The following is a 16,107-nucleotide window of genomic DNA, read 5'->3' on the forward strand; positions in this document are numbered from 1 at the left end:
CATCAGGACACCGTGCACAGGAGGGGACACTGGTTTTCCCATGCCCATTGGGAACTGGCTGTTTCTGTTTTCTGAAGTAAAAAGGTTCCTGTGGGTCGGGTAAGGTCTCTGCTTGGCAGGAAGTTCTGAAACAGAGCCACTGACCACACCCACCTCCTGTGGGCATGGAGCAGCTCCGGCCCTCAGAGCTCATCTCTCCGGCAGAACTGAAGGGAAGACCGTGTGTACCCTTCTGTCCCTCACCCTTCACATGCCCAGAACCATCAGTGTCGCACTTCCTAATTCCTATCACTGTATTCCATTAGTTTCGTACTGTTTTACTAATCGTGAATCTAAACAGATTGGTTCAAAAGTAGATCGTTCTATTTTTAAAGTATTTAGTGATGTACGTGTGAGCTTTGCATGGACGAACTACGCACACGACCCTTTCTTGTACATTCAGAACCTGCACACACATGTAAAAACAGGACCCGTTTTTGACAGCTGTGAAACCACCGTTTATTTGTAATAAATAATTACACAATCTAAAAAAAAAAAAAAAGAAAAGAAAATATTGATGATTTCAATAAAGGGCCTTGCACATGCCAAGTCTTAAATTGTTCCTCAAGGTTCAGGCCCCAGTTATAGTGTCACAATTCTGCCAGAAAGACTTCTTTTGAGTGTGATCCAATGATTTCAATGTACGTTTCTATGTGTCCTAAAAATCAGTATGAAGTAACCCTCAGGCTCATGAGTAGAGGACTTTTGTAGAGTACTAAGTTGTCTTGCCTTGTTCATGACTGAGCTCTAACTCTAATGTCCTATCTCCATGAAATGAGAGAGGTAAAAGGTCAAACTGAGTTACTAATAAATATTATAAAAACAACTGATCATTCATACTCCTCCATAAGAATATTTTCATTCATTCAGGTATATCTAACTACTTGTAATATTCTGGAGTGCTTCAGGACAATATGGCCAAATACATTTTGTTCCAACTTGAATTTCCATTCACCGCTTGGCCTTTCCTGTTTGGTGATGAGAATAGAAAGGCTACCAGGCCTTTATTGTATTCATAGTCATTGAAATTTTATGTAGATATGACAGTATGTTTCATGGACTGCTGGTGGTGATAATAGAGATGACTTTTCTCATAAAATAGAAGTATTTTAATTTATTAATATAGAAGTTGTTCGAAGTGCTCTTTACCCTGACGTTTCAGAGCAATGAAGACTTGAAGTGATCACAGTAAAATCATATCAATAAACTCTATGTGTTCTTGAGGAAATGAGTGTAGCAAATTAACAATAGTCAATAGTCTTACAATAAAATCATACACTGAATGTTGGGGACCACGTGGCCTATGTGAACTTCTTGTATATAAATCCCCAGTGCTGAATGTCTCACACATTCTCCTATATGCATATGTGGGATGTTTTAGGACTCAGTGGCCTTTAAGGATGTTAATGTGGAGTTCACCATGGAGGAGTGGGCTTTCCTGGATCTGACCCAGAAGAAACTCTACACAGATGTGATGCTGGAAACCTTCTGGAAGTTGGCATCAGTAGGTAGTTATGACAAATTCTTGTTTTTAAAATACCTTTTAAATTATTTTAGAGAGGAAGGAGTTGGGAGAGAACGAGAGAAAAATCAATGATGAGAGAGAATCACTGATTGGGTACCTCCTGCGCGCCTCACACTCGGGATCTAGCCTGCAAACCGGTCCTACTGGGAATTGACCTGTGACCTCCTGGTTCATAGGTTGAGAGTCAACCACAGTGTGACTCTGGCTGGCAACAACTTGTTACTTACTTAGTCAATTAGAAAACTAGTGTTGCTTGCTCATTAATGCTGTTTCAGAAACTGAAATATGGAAAGGGAATACATTGGTAATTAAACTAGGAATGATCACAGCTCATTGTGTACTTAAAACCTAACCATTTTTTATATTCTTTAATAGTTTATAATGCTTTTTCCAGCATGTATTTTAGAAGAAAAATGTGAAGACCATCACAGTGAAGATCAGTATGAAAATCATGGGATGAATCTTAGGTGAGTCACATTGACATGAGAAAGCATTAAGAGCATCTGTTTTTTTCCCCAAAATTTATTTTTATATATTTATAGAGGCCTGATGCATGAAATTTGTGCATGAGTTGGGGTGGGGGTGGGGGGGAGCCCCTCCCCTCTACCTGAACTCTCCTGCAATCTGGATCCCTTGCCCCTAACCACCCGCCTGCTCACTCCTTACCACTTGCCTCACTGCTCCTTAGCGCTGCCACAGAAGCGGGAGAGGCCCTAGCCACAGCCACTGTGCTCATAAGTCATGAACCTGGCTTCAGCCTGAGCAGTACTCCTGCTGTGGGAGCGCACTTACCACCTGGGGGCAGCTCCTGCGTTGAGCGTCTGCCCCCTGGTGGTCACTGCATATCATAGCGAGTGGTTGAGTGGCCTTAGTATATCATTAGCATATTATGCTTTGACTGGTTGAATGGCAGACCGGACGACTGGACACTTACCATATTAGGCTTTTATTACATAGGGCTTTTTTTTTTCTTCAGAGAGCTATGGATAGGGAAAAAGAGAGCGAAATATCGATGATGAGAAAGATTATTGATGGCTCCTCCTGCATGCCCCACACTTGGAATCCAGTCCAGAACCTGGGCATATGCTCTGAACAGGAATTGAACTGTGACCTCCTAGTTCAGAGGTCAGCTCTCAATCAATGAGCCTCTCCGTTGGTGCGGAAATATGTTTTTATTGATTTTGGTGTGTGGAGGTGAGAGGGAGAAATAGAAAAATTGATTGGCTGCCTCCTGCATGCCTATACTGGGGTTAATAAGTCTGAAGTCTTGCCATGTTGCCTTTTGGGGAATTGAACCAGCAACCCCCTGGTGCATGGGTCCATGCTGACCCATTGAGCCATATGGGCCCGGTCCGAAACAGAATCTTAAAAACAGGTAATCCAATTATATCGGCTCTGTTTTAAATTTGTTGGTTCTTTGAATAATCTCATCAAATGTTTTTTTTAAATATGAGCTATATGATTAGTGTATAAAAAATATCTACACTTGAAAACAATATACAGAAGTACCATTAATGACTGTAAGTATTTTCGTAATATCTATGATCCAGTCTATTTCAGAGGTTTTAGGATATACACTTTCAAAAATTGGAATGTACAGAAACTCCACCCTTTCTCTGAAAATGGTAAAAATGTCATTGTCATGCTATTAATCAATATTAAATGGTTAACAGAGTATTAATAATATGCTTCTGATTTATACAGCAGTCATATGGTAGAGAGACTCTGTACAAGGAAGGATGGTAGTCAATGCAGAGAAAACTTCAGCCAGATTCCAAATCATAATGAAAAGAAGGAAACTCCTACTGAAATAAAACAACCTAAATCCAAGTTGTGTAGGCAAATCTTCATGCATTATTTATCCTTGAATAGCCACTTGAGTTCTCACATTGGACCCAAACTATACCTGTGTCAAGAATATGAAGAAAGCCCTTATAAATGTAAGGAACCTGAGAAAGCTTTCAAGCATCATCAACATATTCAAAGCCATGAAGGCAGCCCCAGTGGGAAAGCTTTCCACTATTCAGCTTCCCTTAGAATTCATGAAAGAGCGCATATTGCTGGGAAATGGTATGAGTGTAAGCAATGTGGGAAAGTCTTTAGTCGTCTCAGTTACTTTAAACTTCACAAAAACACTCATAGTGGAGAGAAACCATATCAAAGTAAGCAACGTGACAAAGCTTTCCATTCTCCCAAGTACTCTGGAGAAAATGAAAGAACACACACTGCAGAAAAACCCTATCAATATCAGAAATCTGGTAAAGCTTCCAGTTCCACTTCTCTTAGAAATCCTGAAAGAACACATACTGGCGAGAAACATGAATGTAAGCAATGTGGGAAAGTCTTCAGTTGGCTCAGTTCTCTTAGAAAACATAAAAGAAGTCATGCCGAAAAGAAGCCTCATGAATGTAAGGAATGTGGTAAAACATTTCTTCGTCGCTACTCTCTTAGAGATCATGAAAGGACCCATAGTGGGGAAAAACCTTATGAATGTAAGCAGTGTGGCAAAGGTTTCTATTCTCTAGTTGCCCTCCAACGTCATGAAATAACTCATACCGGGGTAAAATGCTATGACTGTAAGCATTGTGGTAAAGGTTTCTATTATCAATCTTCTCTCCGAGATCATGAAAGAACTCATACTGGGGAAAAACCCTATGAATGTAAGGTATGTGGTAAAGTTTTCTCTTATTCAACTTCCCTCCAATATCATAAAAGAACTCATACTGGGGAAAAACCCTATGAATGTAAGCAATGTGGAAAAGCCTTCAGTTCCAGCAGCTCTCTTGCAATTCATAAAATAAGCCATGAAGAAAAGAAGCCTCATGAATGTAAGGAATGTGGTAAAACATTCCATCATCACTATTCCCTTAGAAATCATGAAAATACTCATACTGGGACGAAACCCTATGAATGTAAGCAATGTGGGAAAGTCTTCAGTTGGCTCAGCTCTCTGGGAAAACATAAAAGAAGTCATGCCGGAAAGAAGCCTCATGAATGTAAGGAATGTGGTAAAACATTCCCTGATCAATATCACCTCCGACTTCATGAAAGTATTCATACTGGGGAAAAACCTTATGAATGTAGTCATTGTGGTAAAGCTTTCTCTTATCCAACTTCCCTTCAACGTCATGAAAGAACTCATAATAAGGAAAAACCCTATCAATGTAAGTAATGGAAGAAAGCCTTTATTCATCCCAGTTCCCTTCAAATTCACAAAAACTTTCATTGTGGAGAGAAATCATAATGAATGAAAGAACTAACACTGAAAAGAAGCCCTACTGTGTAAAGATAGTACAAAAGCTTTGACCATCCTAATTCTTTTAAAAAAAAAATATTTTATTGATTTTTTACAGAGAGGAAGGGAGATGGATAAAAAGTTAGAAACATCGATTAGCCCCAACTGGTTTGGCTTAGTGGATAGAGCGTTGGCCTGTTGACTCAGGGGTCCCGGGTTCGATTCCGGTCAAGGGCATGTACCTTGGTTGTGGGCACATACCCAGTGCGGAGTGTGCAGGAGGCGGCTGATCGATGTTTCTCTCTCATCGATGTTTCTCTCTATCCCTCTCCCTTCCTCTCTGTAAAAAATCAATTATATATGTATATATATATATATATTTTTTTTTTTTTTAAAGAAACATTGATTAGCTGCCTCCTGCACACCCCGCACTGGGGATGTGCCCGCAACCAAGGTACGTGCCCTTGACTGGAATTGAACCTGGGACCCTTCAGTCCACAGGCCGATGCTCTATCCACTGAGCCAAACTGGTCAGGGCTAATTCTTTTTTTTCTTTTTTTTTTAGCCTCACCTGAGGATATTTTTCCATTGAGAGAGTGGAAGTCAGAGAGAAAGACAACATTATTGATGTTTACCTCCCTCACGCTCCCAGACATGAAAACACACACAGTGGAGAATAGCTTTAAGAATGTAAGGAATTTGGTAAAACTTTCAGTTTCTACAAGTCTCTTAGAAAGCATGGAAGAACACATACTAGGGAAAAACCTTACGAATGTAAGCAATGTGGGAAAATCTTCTGTTGTGTCACACATCTTGGTAGACATAAAAGAAGTCATGATGAAAAAAAGCCTCATGAATAAGGAATGAGATAAACCTTTTGCCATCTCTTTTCTCTAAGATGTCATGAAATGTATACTGGGAAGAAACCCTATGAATGCAAGCAATGTGGGATAGCCTATAGTCATCCCAGATCCTTTCAAATTAACAAAAATTCTCATAATGGAGAAAAACCATATTAATTTAAGGAATGTGGTAAACCCTTCAGCTTCCCAACTAGTTTTTACAGACATGTGGAAGCAAAATCTATTGATAAACACTGTTAATGTAAAGAATAACAAAGAGCCCTGACCAGTTTGGCTGCAGACTGAAGGGTCCCAGGTTCGATTCCGGTCAAGGGCATGTACCTTGGCTGCGGGCACATCCCCAGTAGGGCGTGTGCAGGAGGCAGCTGATCGATGTTTCTCGCTCATTGATGTTTCTAACTCTCTATCCCTCTCCCTTCCTCTCTGTAAAAAATCAATAAAATATTTTTTTTAAAAAAGAATAACAAAGAGCCTTCATTTATCTCTCAGCTGTGCTATCATGCATGATTATCCATATTGGGGATGGACCCCTAGAAATGTAAGAGGTTTAGAAAGCATTCATTTCTTCCAGTTCATTGTAAAGGATGACAGAACTCACTGAAGAGAAGCCCTGTCATGTGAACATGGTAGAAGAGCCTTTGGCCATCCTAGTTCTTTACAAAATCATGGAGGGACTCACACCCAAGAATAACTGTATGAACATAGGAATTTGGGAGAGCCTCTCTTGGACATGTGAGAATGCACCTGGAGAAATAGTGTATACATAGAGTGAAGGTGGTAAAGCCTTCAGCTGTCTCTTTTCCTTGGAAAGATCATGAAAAAAACTCAAAGTGGAGAGTTGTATTGAATGTAAAAATGTAGGAAAACCTTCATGTGGCCTCATATCCCTACAATACCATGTGAGAATGTATACTGTATGATTGACAACAACAAAAAACTTTAAAGTTTTCACAAATACTTTCAGAGTAGCTAGAAAACTGCACTAGTAGGAAATTCTGTTAGTGTATCTAACTGGTACATGTAAGCTTGTTGAAAATTAAGTCATATACTCCCCAAAACTCACAGCATTAAAGAAGTTCTATAAACTTTTGACATATTTGGTCATTATCAGTACTCATTCTTATTTTTGTTAGTTTCTTTAAATTGATGCTTTAGAGTGAGGAAGGCAGAGAGAAGTAGAGGGAAACATCGATGTGTTGTCTTGCCATGTGCCCTGACAGGAATTGAATGAATCGGCCCTACACACATATATATTCTTTTTTAATTTTTCAATAGCACTTGAAATTCACTATTTTAGTCAAGAAGTATTGCCATATATTCATGCATATTTACTGTTCACTGTAGAGTACCCCTGTGTATTCTTTTCGTGTGTGTGTGTGTGTGTGTGTGTGTGTGTGTGTGTGTGTGGCTTTTCGCTGGGAATTGTGCTATGGAGTTCACATTAAGAAGAGAATATTTCAGTTTGTTTTTCTCAATCTTTACCCTGCCAGCCAACACTTTCCTCAAAACAGCCAGCCACTGCTTCATTTCCCTTGATGTCAGTTGTAAGTAAGCTTACAGTTGTTCAGAATTCAACATTAAAGACCCAGCATAGGTTGGCTTTTCCTGCAAGCCCATAGATGTCCAACAGGTAAACGTAGACTGTCATGGTTGAGGCCGTTTTCTGAAAGGTATGCACTGTTCTCTAGATTGCATTTGCATGAGATCTAATTTGACTAGTAATCATCTTGTCCTGTTGGTTCTACTACTGACTGTGATTCAGATCCCACTGTGACAGCTGCAGTGGTGCAGTGCCTAGGAGCCACGTGACAGTTTGTGATTGCAGTAAGGGCTGAGCCATGTGAGAATCGGCACTTCCCTCATTTCAGGCCGACTCTGATGTGTGCTGTCACTCAGAGCTGAGCCTAATCTCTCAATGTTTTCAGTTATCTTTGGTTGTATATGATTAAAGTTATGTGCCTTTTTTCCTAATAAATGCATCTGTAATTTTTTAAAAAAATGTTTTTATTGATTTCAGAGAGCAAGGGATAGGGAGAGAGAGATGGAAACATCAATGTTGAGAATCATTGATCAGCTTCCTCCTGCACACCCTCTACTGGGGATCAAGCCTGGAACCCAGGCATGTACCCTTGACCAGAATCAACCCCCGATCCTTCAGTTTGCAGGCTCTTGCTCTATCCACTGAGCAAAACCATCTAGGGCAGTGCTTCAGTAATTTTTAATGAAATATTAACTGTTTCCCAACCACTCTTATGCTAAGAAATGTTATGGTGTTTTGTTATTTCCCGAGGATGTAAATAATTATCCCATAGTAATTATGTATTTTCAGATCAATTTGTAATTTTTTCCATTTAATCATTATACATTCTGAGTCAGAAGTATCATGTATGTACATATTCAGACATGGTTTCCTCAGGGAAATTATATTATTCTTATCTGCATACTTATAATATCTGGCACAGATTAGTTTCTTATTTGTTCAAAGTATTAAAAACTTCAGTCATGTATTTTTTAGTCCCCTCTAGCCAAAGACCAACACAATCACATCTGTAGTAAAAGTGAAATGAGGTGGAATGAATTGAAATAATAAGCATGACCAGAAACCATAAATGCCTGGGTTGTAACAGTAACAGTAGCCTTCAAAGAATTTTTTGTTATATTTTGCCTTGTGATAGACAATTTGATTTCCATTAAGGAAGCAATACATTTTTCTGCATTGAATTCTGGGAGGAAATGAACTTCATTCTATTTTGCATAATGAAAATCATTTTTCTTTAGAAGGCAGAAAAATTAATGCTAAACCAAAAGTGTAAGAAGCACAAATCGTATTAGTGAGAAAAGCAATATTGGTTATTTTTATTTCTTTGAAACCTGTTCTCCTTGATCACATGTGCAGACATGAATGCCTTTGCTTTTGTCTTGATTCATTGTGGTCATGGAGTAGCTCTGTGTGATGATGGATGTTTGACATTTTCTTTTCCACAGGGAGTATGAGGCCAGGAACCAGTTGTCGAACAGCGTTTGCCTTTCTTGTTATCTAAATACCGAAATATTTACTTTGCTGTATTGGGCACATTTCCAAAAAGTACCTCAGTTAAGTATCTATATTACATATATCTTAATATAAAAGTACGTACTTCCTAACAAGATATGTAACTGGTTAACTCCTTTATCGGTCAACTGAAGTTTATAAATTTAGGAATATCATCAAAGAACACAAACCTAGCAAGAAAACAAAGTTAGGATCTCTCTTCCCAGAAGCTGTTCTTGCTGACAGAATTTGACTTTTTCCCTCACCTTTTAAAAAAAGTTGATTTGAGAGCCAGAAAGGGAAACATCAATCTGTTGTTCCAGTTATTTATGCTTATGCAATCATTGGTTGATTCCTGTGTGTGACCTGTGAATGAACCCACAAGCTTGGCACATTGGGACAACGCTCTAATCAACTGAGTTGCCTGGCCAAGGAGAAAGTATGATCATGATGATAATGTCAACATCCTGCACATGCCAGGCAATTTACATGGAAAACATGCCTAATTTAGCACACCTGTCCAAGTCATGATATACAGGCAAGAAAGAAAAAATGTCTTGCATTGCTGGTGCTTAAGTTTTTGTAGGAAAGGAGATACTGGTTAAATAAAAATGCTTTGGTTTCTTAGAAAATGAAGTTGTTGCCAGGTGAGTGTGGCTTGGTAGTTGAGCATCAGCCCATCCATGAACCAGGAGGTCATGGTTTGATTGATGGTCAGGGCACATGCCCAGGTTGGGGGCTCGATCCCCAGTGAGGTGTGTGCTGGAGGAAGCTGATGTATGTTCATTCTCATTGATGTTTCTATCTCACTCTGCCTCTCTAAAAACAAAAAATATATATTTTAAAAAGAAAAGGAAAAAAGTTGAAAGTAAGCCCAAACACTGACGGGAGATAATTGGGAACGGGGGTGGATTATACATCTTCATTTTGGAGGGTAGGGGCCTCAGTAAATGGGGTGTCATCATCATCTTTCCTCCCATGTAATACTTCTTAAAGACTTGTGGATCTGCTAGAGTGTGGATTTAAACAATGGGCAAACATCCCCAAAGTTCTGCCTTCCTGGGTTTCACAGCAATGGTTTTCCAGAAAGCTCTAGACATGGTTGTAAGTTTCAGAGCATGTGCTACTTTATTAAGAATATGGACATGGGTGTGTGACATGAAGAACTTCTCACTGCGTTAGGCCATGGTGTTTCTATTTAAAACCAATGGAAATAATTTGAAATTCATTTTTGAAATGGCATGTTATTTTCCTGCTATTCAAACACAGTGACACAATTTGTGTACCTTTTGAAACGTTTGAGTTCCTCCCAGTTGACGAATGTTCTAGTCATCTGCACAGTTGTACCCATATGGGTTTTCTGTAAGTAGAGTGATTCCTGTGCAAGTCCAAGGTGGTTTTCTGGTTAAAACACCAGGAAGCCATTGATGTTTAGAGGACAGTGATCTAAGGAAAAATTGAGAGTATCAGCAAAGCAGGTAGATTTGATATCGTGGAAGTGGGACATTTTCTTTGCCTCTGATAAGAGGAGTAGCTGAAAGTTTTTTCAGCAGAAGGCACCAAGCCGTCCATGTTCATTTTTGCTGTTTCCAGGGGTCATTTCCATGTTTACACTTCCAGGAGATGTTATGAAACATGGGGGAAAAGGTGTTGCTTTTATTTCTTTGAAGAGCAAAGGACGTCCAGACTTGGTCCCTCTTCTTTCTTTCGGTGCTAGTTTATGTTTTCTTAGCGGTGTAGATATTTTATGATTTTATGATCATTGGTATCTCCTATGACCCCCGCCCCCATCATTCCTCCCACCATGCAAATGAAGAAAGGCAAGCAGAAATCTTGTCCCAATTTACATAGCTCATAATAGTAGAATCTCCATTTTGAAGTCCTAATGTGTGCTGTATTGTCCAAAGTCAAAAACTTTCACTCAGAAGAACACTGTTAGACTTGTATAATTCTGTACCCTTGCAAATGCAGTGTCAAAGTTTATAAACAGGACTTAAAAGACAACATGGTGACCCACTGCATGACATTCCGGAAAAGCTCCAGGGTTGGAGGAACCTGTAACAAATCCCTGTTCAGAGGTGGATACAGTATAAACCGCCACCAGGACTGTGTTCCTCTGGGTTGATGGAGTGTTCTCCATCTTCATGGTGGTGTAACTGCATTTGTGAAAACTCATAACTACTCTTGATCAGTATGTGCAAACATTAAAAACAATATGAAACAACAAAAATGGTAAACTTGTTCTGCATGTGCAACACTTCCTTCCACCACCGTGGCGTCCTTCTGATAAAGAACTGAGAGGTCTGGAGAAGAGCACAGGCCACAACAGGATGTTCTTGATACTGAATTTGACTTTAGGAAACAGCCTCTCAGGCAACCGCTGCCCCCATTCACACAACTCAGAGACAGTGGTAGGGCTCTTGGCCCCCACCTTTGAGGTGACACCAGGGTTCTCGAGTCCTATCCAGGAAATGCTATCATCTGAAATAGGGACTCTAACTGGTCTGCACAGGTGAGGTCAGCCTGGGAATGTCCTATTGTAATCCTTGGGCATCAGCCTCATGTCTTCCCAGGGCAGGTTTTGAGGCCTTTTCCAGTCCTTATATTTCCCATCTCAAGCCAAATCTGTGCCTGCTCTCTGGGAAACATGTTTAACTGCAACATCTATATCACTTCGTTAATTTTCTGCTATGAGATCAGTTAGGTGGAAATAGCCAAATCTAATGTCAAAATAAACACAAGTGGTCCCTTTAGTTTAATATTCATACTTCCTTTTTCCTAAGTGGAAAGACAATCAGAGTTGGCAAAATGTAGCCTCAGGTGACTCTGGACAGAACTCAGAGCCCATGTCATGAAGAACACGCCCCTCTGTGCCAGGAAGCACATTTCACAACAGTCCAATACACCAACAATGTCAGAGGGGATGCTCTGCCTTTTCCTAGCCTCTAGGAGACCCCAGGAGCCTACCGGTCCCTAAAGAGCCTTCCCTGAGTCGTGTGCACACTCCCCTGTGTTTTCGGAAGTGCATGTGCTGGCTACCCACGGCCTCCTCACCTCAGATCTACCTCCACAGTGTGCAGCCCCCACACCAAAGCTGGTGGCTTCTCCTGTGGAATAACGCTCCAGAATTTCATCTCCATGGCCTGTGGCAAATGACATAGCACCCCCAGGGTCACTCTCACCTCACTTGTGTCCCAGAATGCAGTGCAGCACCACACCTCACTAAGGGGCTCAAAATGCTATGATTTCCCCCTTCCCTGAAGTGCACAGGTGCAGGAGGAAGTGCCCTGTCCCCTTGTTGGAGCCACACCCCCCTGTACTTGAAGGAACTGTCAGAAATGAACCACACCTCCTCCCATGGCCTTGCAACAGCGTCCACTGTTTTCTTGAGTTGCTAAGGTCACCTGTCTGTGGTTCAAGGTCTTTAGGCTCCCCCCCCCCTTTTTTAAAAATATATTTTATTGATTTTTTACAGAGAGGAAGGGAGAGGGATAGAGAGTTAGAAACATCGATAAGAGAAACATTGATCAGCTGCCTCCTGCACACTCCCCAACCAAGGTACATGCCCTTGACCGAAATCAAACCCGGGACCCTTGAGTCCATAGGCTGACGCTCCATCCACTAAGCCAAACCAGTTAGGGCGTTCCCCCCTTTTAAAGGAACATTTAGTGAACGGAAACAGGTAATTAATGAGTTATGGTTGAAAGGACACCATCAACACTCTTTGGAACCCGGTGTGCTATTCCTGGGGATATGATATTTTGTCATGGTGTGAAAAACAAGATAGTAATTACTTAAAAATTACAAACTGATGAACAGTTCTCAGACTAGAACTAGAATGGAAGGCTGGGACATAAACAGATCACAGGCTGACGCTCTATCCACTGAACCAAACCACTTAGGGCACAACCTAATTCTTAAAAATGAAATAAATCAATCTGAATATGGTAAAATATCTGCATACACATTTTGCCAAAGAAGATATGCAAATGGTCAGGAGCATGAAAAAATGCTAGATAGCATTAGTCACCAAGGAAATAGAAATCAAAAGTGTGAGACAACACTTGCAATTTTAACACATTGCATAATTTAGGTAATTGCTGACACCACAATGGAACATAGTCAGAGATTCCCTACGTCCACGCCTTTTCACCCTGCAGTCTCCATCCTCTCTCTGTCAGTCCTGTTCTACCCATCAGATTCTTCTTCACACAAAACATCATACCCCTAACACTTCTGATTCTGAATTACTTTTGACCCAGCAGACCACCAACCTTCACCCCCTTACCCATCCCCTCCCTCACCTGCAGCTGATTCCTGTGGGGAATCATGGGACTTGGTTGGCAAGTCTGTAATGAGGACTCTCCTAAAGGTTGGAGGGACCTTGCCAAAGGGGGCAGACCCTGCCTTGACTTTTCCAAACAAGTCTGAGCCCCTGGGTGTTTTATTGGAATCTTTATGCTTAATCTTTAGGTGCCCTTGCTTCAAGGACACTGCAGACACGTGTCCTCCCAAGATTACTTACCCTACTGACTGAATCTAAAAGATAAACTTTATCTCAAACTGCTGTTACAATAAAAGCCTGAAGAGGCAGGCAATCCAGGCTGTCTGGTTCCTTTAGCCAGGCAGTCCCTTAGTCCTCCCTTTCACAGCAATCCTGTGTCACAGTAATCATATCTCTGTCACTCTATATCTGCTAGTCAGCCCCGGCAGATTCCCCAAAACCCAGACCCTCCTAACCAACAACCACCTTTCCCCTGGCCCCTGAGAGCCCAAATAAAAGAACAAAAACAGCCTTTTCCCACCTAACACAGCCTCTCAGGCCACCCAAAGACCACCCTCCTCACAGCCTCTTCTATTCCCATGTCCATTCTACCCCTGAGGGAGTAGCAGGAACTGAGGGTATTGTCTGGGTACACGTCCCATTGTCCATGTCCGACATCACACAGGTTGAGAGGTGTCTCAGGTCTTTTTCCACCGACCTGACCACCTTTACTAAAGAATTTGACAAACTTAATAAAATCACTCAGGGCCCTGACAAAACCCCAGCTCTCTGCCTCTCCTGCCTCACAGAGGCCTTACAGAAATTTATCACCTTAGACTCCACCTCCCCAGAGGGAGCCCATCTTCTGAACACCCATTTTATATCCCAATGAGCTCTCAACATATGCCACAAACTGAAAAATAGACACAGGTCCATAAATCCCTCCAAAGACCTCATTCACCTGACCATTAAGGGCTTTAATAATAGAGACGAGGAGACGCAAATCCAAAAACAGGTGAGATCAGGCCAAGGCTGAGGCCCAGAAGGAGGCCTTCCAGCTCCTAGCCACCACTCTCATGAACCCCAAATAAAATGCCGGTTCTCCAACCAATGGTAAGTCAGGGCCTAAAACTCCTCTGGGCCCATGCTTCAAATGCAACAAGGGAGGACACTGGACCAAGTCCTGCTAAAACCCTACACCCCAATGTGCAAAAAGGAAGGCCACTGGAAATGAGACTGTAGTCTGGCCCCTCCAGGTTGGACCTCAGCAAAGCCTCCCTCTGGATCCGGTATGGAGATCCCATACCTTCCGGGACTGGCCGCCCAACACTGAAGCTGCCCAGGCCCTGACAAGGCCCCACAGACTTACATCACCAGGACAGAGCCTCAGGAACGATTGTGGTAGCAGGTAAGCCAATCTCCTTTTAATTGACACTGGGGTAACTTATCCCTGCCTCAGTCTATATTATCGGGGTTGACAGACTAGTCTCACAACCATTAGCCTCCTCACTCTACTGCATCTTAGTAGGGTGCTCAGCCCATCTGGTCTTCAGATGACCTTATAAAGTTATAATCCCTTACCACCTTGGCCTCGTGTGTTCCTCCTTTGGCAACCCTAACATTGTGTCTCCCAGAAACAGGCCTACCTTAGCATCTGTCATATTTGGTCGCTGATCTGTGAAAGCAGCAAGGCCTTGGTGCAGATGCAGGGCTGCACTTCAGAGCACAGCAGCTGGGCTCCTTGGTCAATTAAGCTCCTTGTGCAGGTTTGTGAGGTGCATTCTCATAGCCACCTCATCACCTAGCAAGGGGCAGGGCTGGAATTCAGACAGGTCTTTTGGTTCCAGAGACTAGAGCACAACCACTGCACTAAGAAGGCATCTCTTAGGGCTACAGAGGTCTGCAATAAGTGCTCCTCTCTTGTTGTATCATAAATCAGTGAATGAGATACAAGATGCCTTAATGAGCCAGTTAATTAGGAGTTGTTTATTGCACGCAGCCCAGAGGGAGGTGTCTCTTCCAAATCTCTGAGTGAAGTCACACAGGAAGTTTCCTGTATTTATACTTTTGAGCTTCTTTGTCTGCAGGTTTTACATAGGGCTTTATTGTTACAGACAGTTTGTAATCTTGGATACATAAAGAACAAACATTTGGCATAAGAATATGGGAATTATTATCAGTATTAATCCATTACATTAGATGGCTAGCTTGCAAGGTCAGACAGTTAAGTGGTTTTTTTGTTTGTTTGTTTGTTTATTTTTTTAAATGTATTTTATTGATTTTTTACAGAGAGGAAGGGAGAGGGATAGAGAGTTAGAAACATCAATGAGAGAGAAACATTGATCAGCTGCCTCTTGCACACCCTTACTGGGGATGTGCCTACAACCAAGGTACACGCCCTTGACTGGAATTGAACCTGGGACCCTTCAGTCCACAGGCCGAGGCTCTATCCACTGAGCCAAACCGGTTAGGGCCAGACAGTTAAGTTTTTATCTTTTACTATTACTCAAACAAAAACAGTTATTTCACAGAATAAGGAACTCTCTGAAAATAACAGAGTTGACCTACAGAATAAGAGACTGTCTAAGAATAACATAGTTCAAACAGTAGTTTCCAACAGGAGGAATTACTACGCTTCACTATCATGTGGAAGATGTATATGGAGGTTGGCCAGACTGGTAAGAATCAATCATCAGGCTCCTCTAAGGAGTTGGCTCTTCCTTCTCCAGCAAGTAGTTTTCAGTAAACACACTCCAGTGACTGAGTCTGCTGTTCTGGCTACGACAGGTACAGGCTAGGTCCAAGGAGCTTTGAAACCATCATCCAACTTTTTATTTATTTTTTAAAAATATTTTTATATTTTTATTGATTTCAGAGAGGAAGGAAGAGGGAGAGAGAGATAGAAAGATCCATGATGAGAGAGAATCATGGATTGGCTGCCTCCTGCAAGTTCCCCACTGGGGATCGAGCCCACAACCTGGGCATGTGCCCTTGGGACCTTTCGAACCTGGGACCTTTCGGTTTGCAGGCCGATGCTCTATTCACTGAGCCAAACCGGCCAGGGCTCATCCAACTTTTTAAAGAGGAAGAAAACAACTGCTTGACCATGGGTGGTTTGTGGGGACCAACGCTGTTCTTGCTGCTGCTCCT

General features: G+C 41.7%; 1 protein-coding gene across 1 annotated transcript; it reads left to right on the plus strand.

Annotated features, from left to right (window-relative positions):
- The first annotated feature begins 1,443 nt into the window (after positions 1-1,443).
- On the plus strand, positions 1,444-5,761 carry LOC102437084 (zinc finger protein 14-like). Its single transcript, XM_023749164.1, is given in 6 exon segments — positions 1,444-1,547; positions 1,959-2,031; positions 3,269-3,804; positions 3,883-4,807; positions 4,966-4,967; positions 5,487-5,761. Coding segments are annotated over 6 exon segments (1,797 nt in total). The 5' UTR covers positions 1,444-1,459; the 3' UTR covers positions 5,660-5,761.
- Positions 5,762-16,107: the final 10,346 nt, after the last annotated feature.

This window comes from Myotis lucifugus, unplaced genomic scaffold, assembly GCF_000147115.1.
Source record: "Myotis lucifugus unplaced genomic scaffold, Myoluc2.0 scaffold_3344, whole genome shotgun sequence".
NCBI classification, from domain to species: Eukaryota; Metazoa; Chordata; class Mammalia; order Chiroptera; family Vespertilionidae; genus Myotis; species Myotis lucifugus.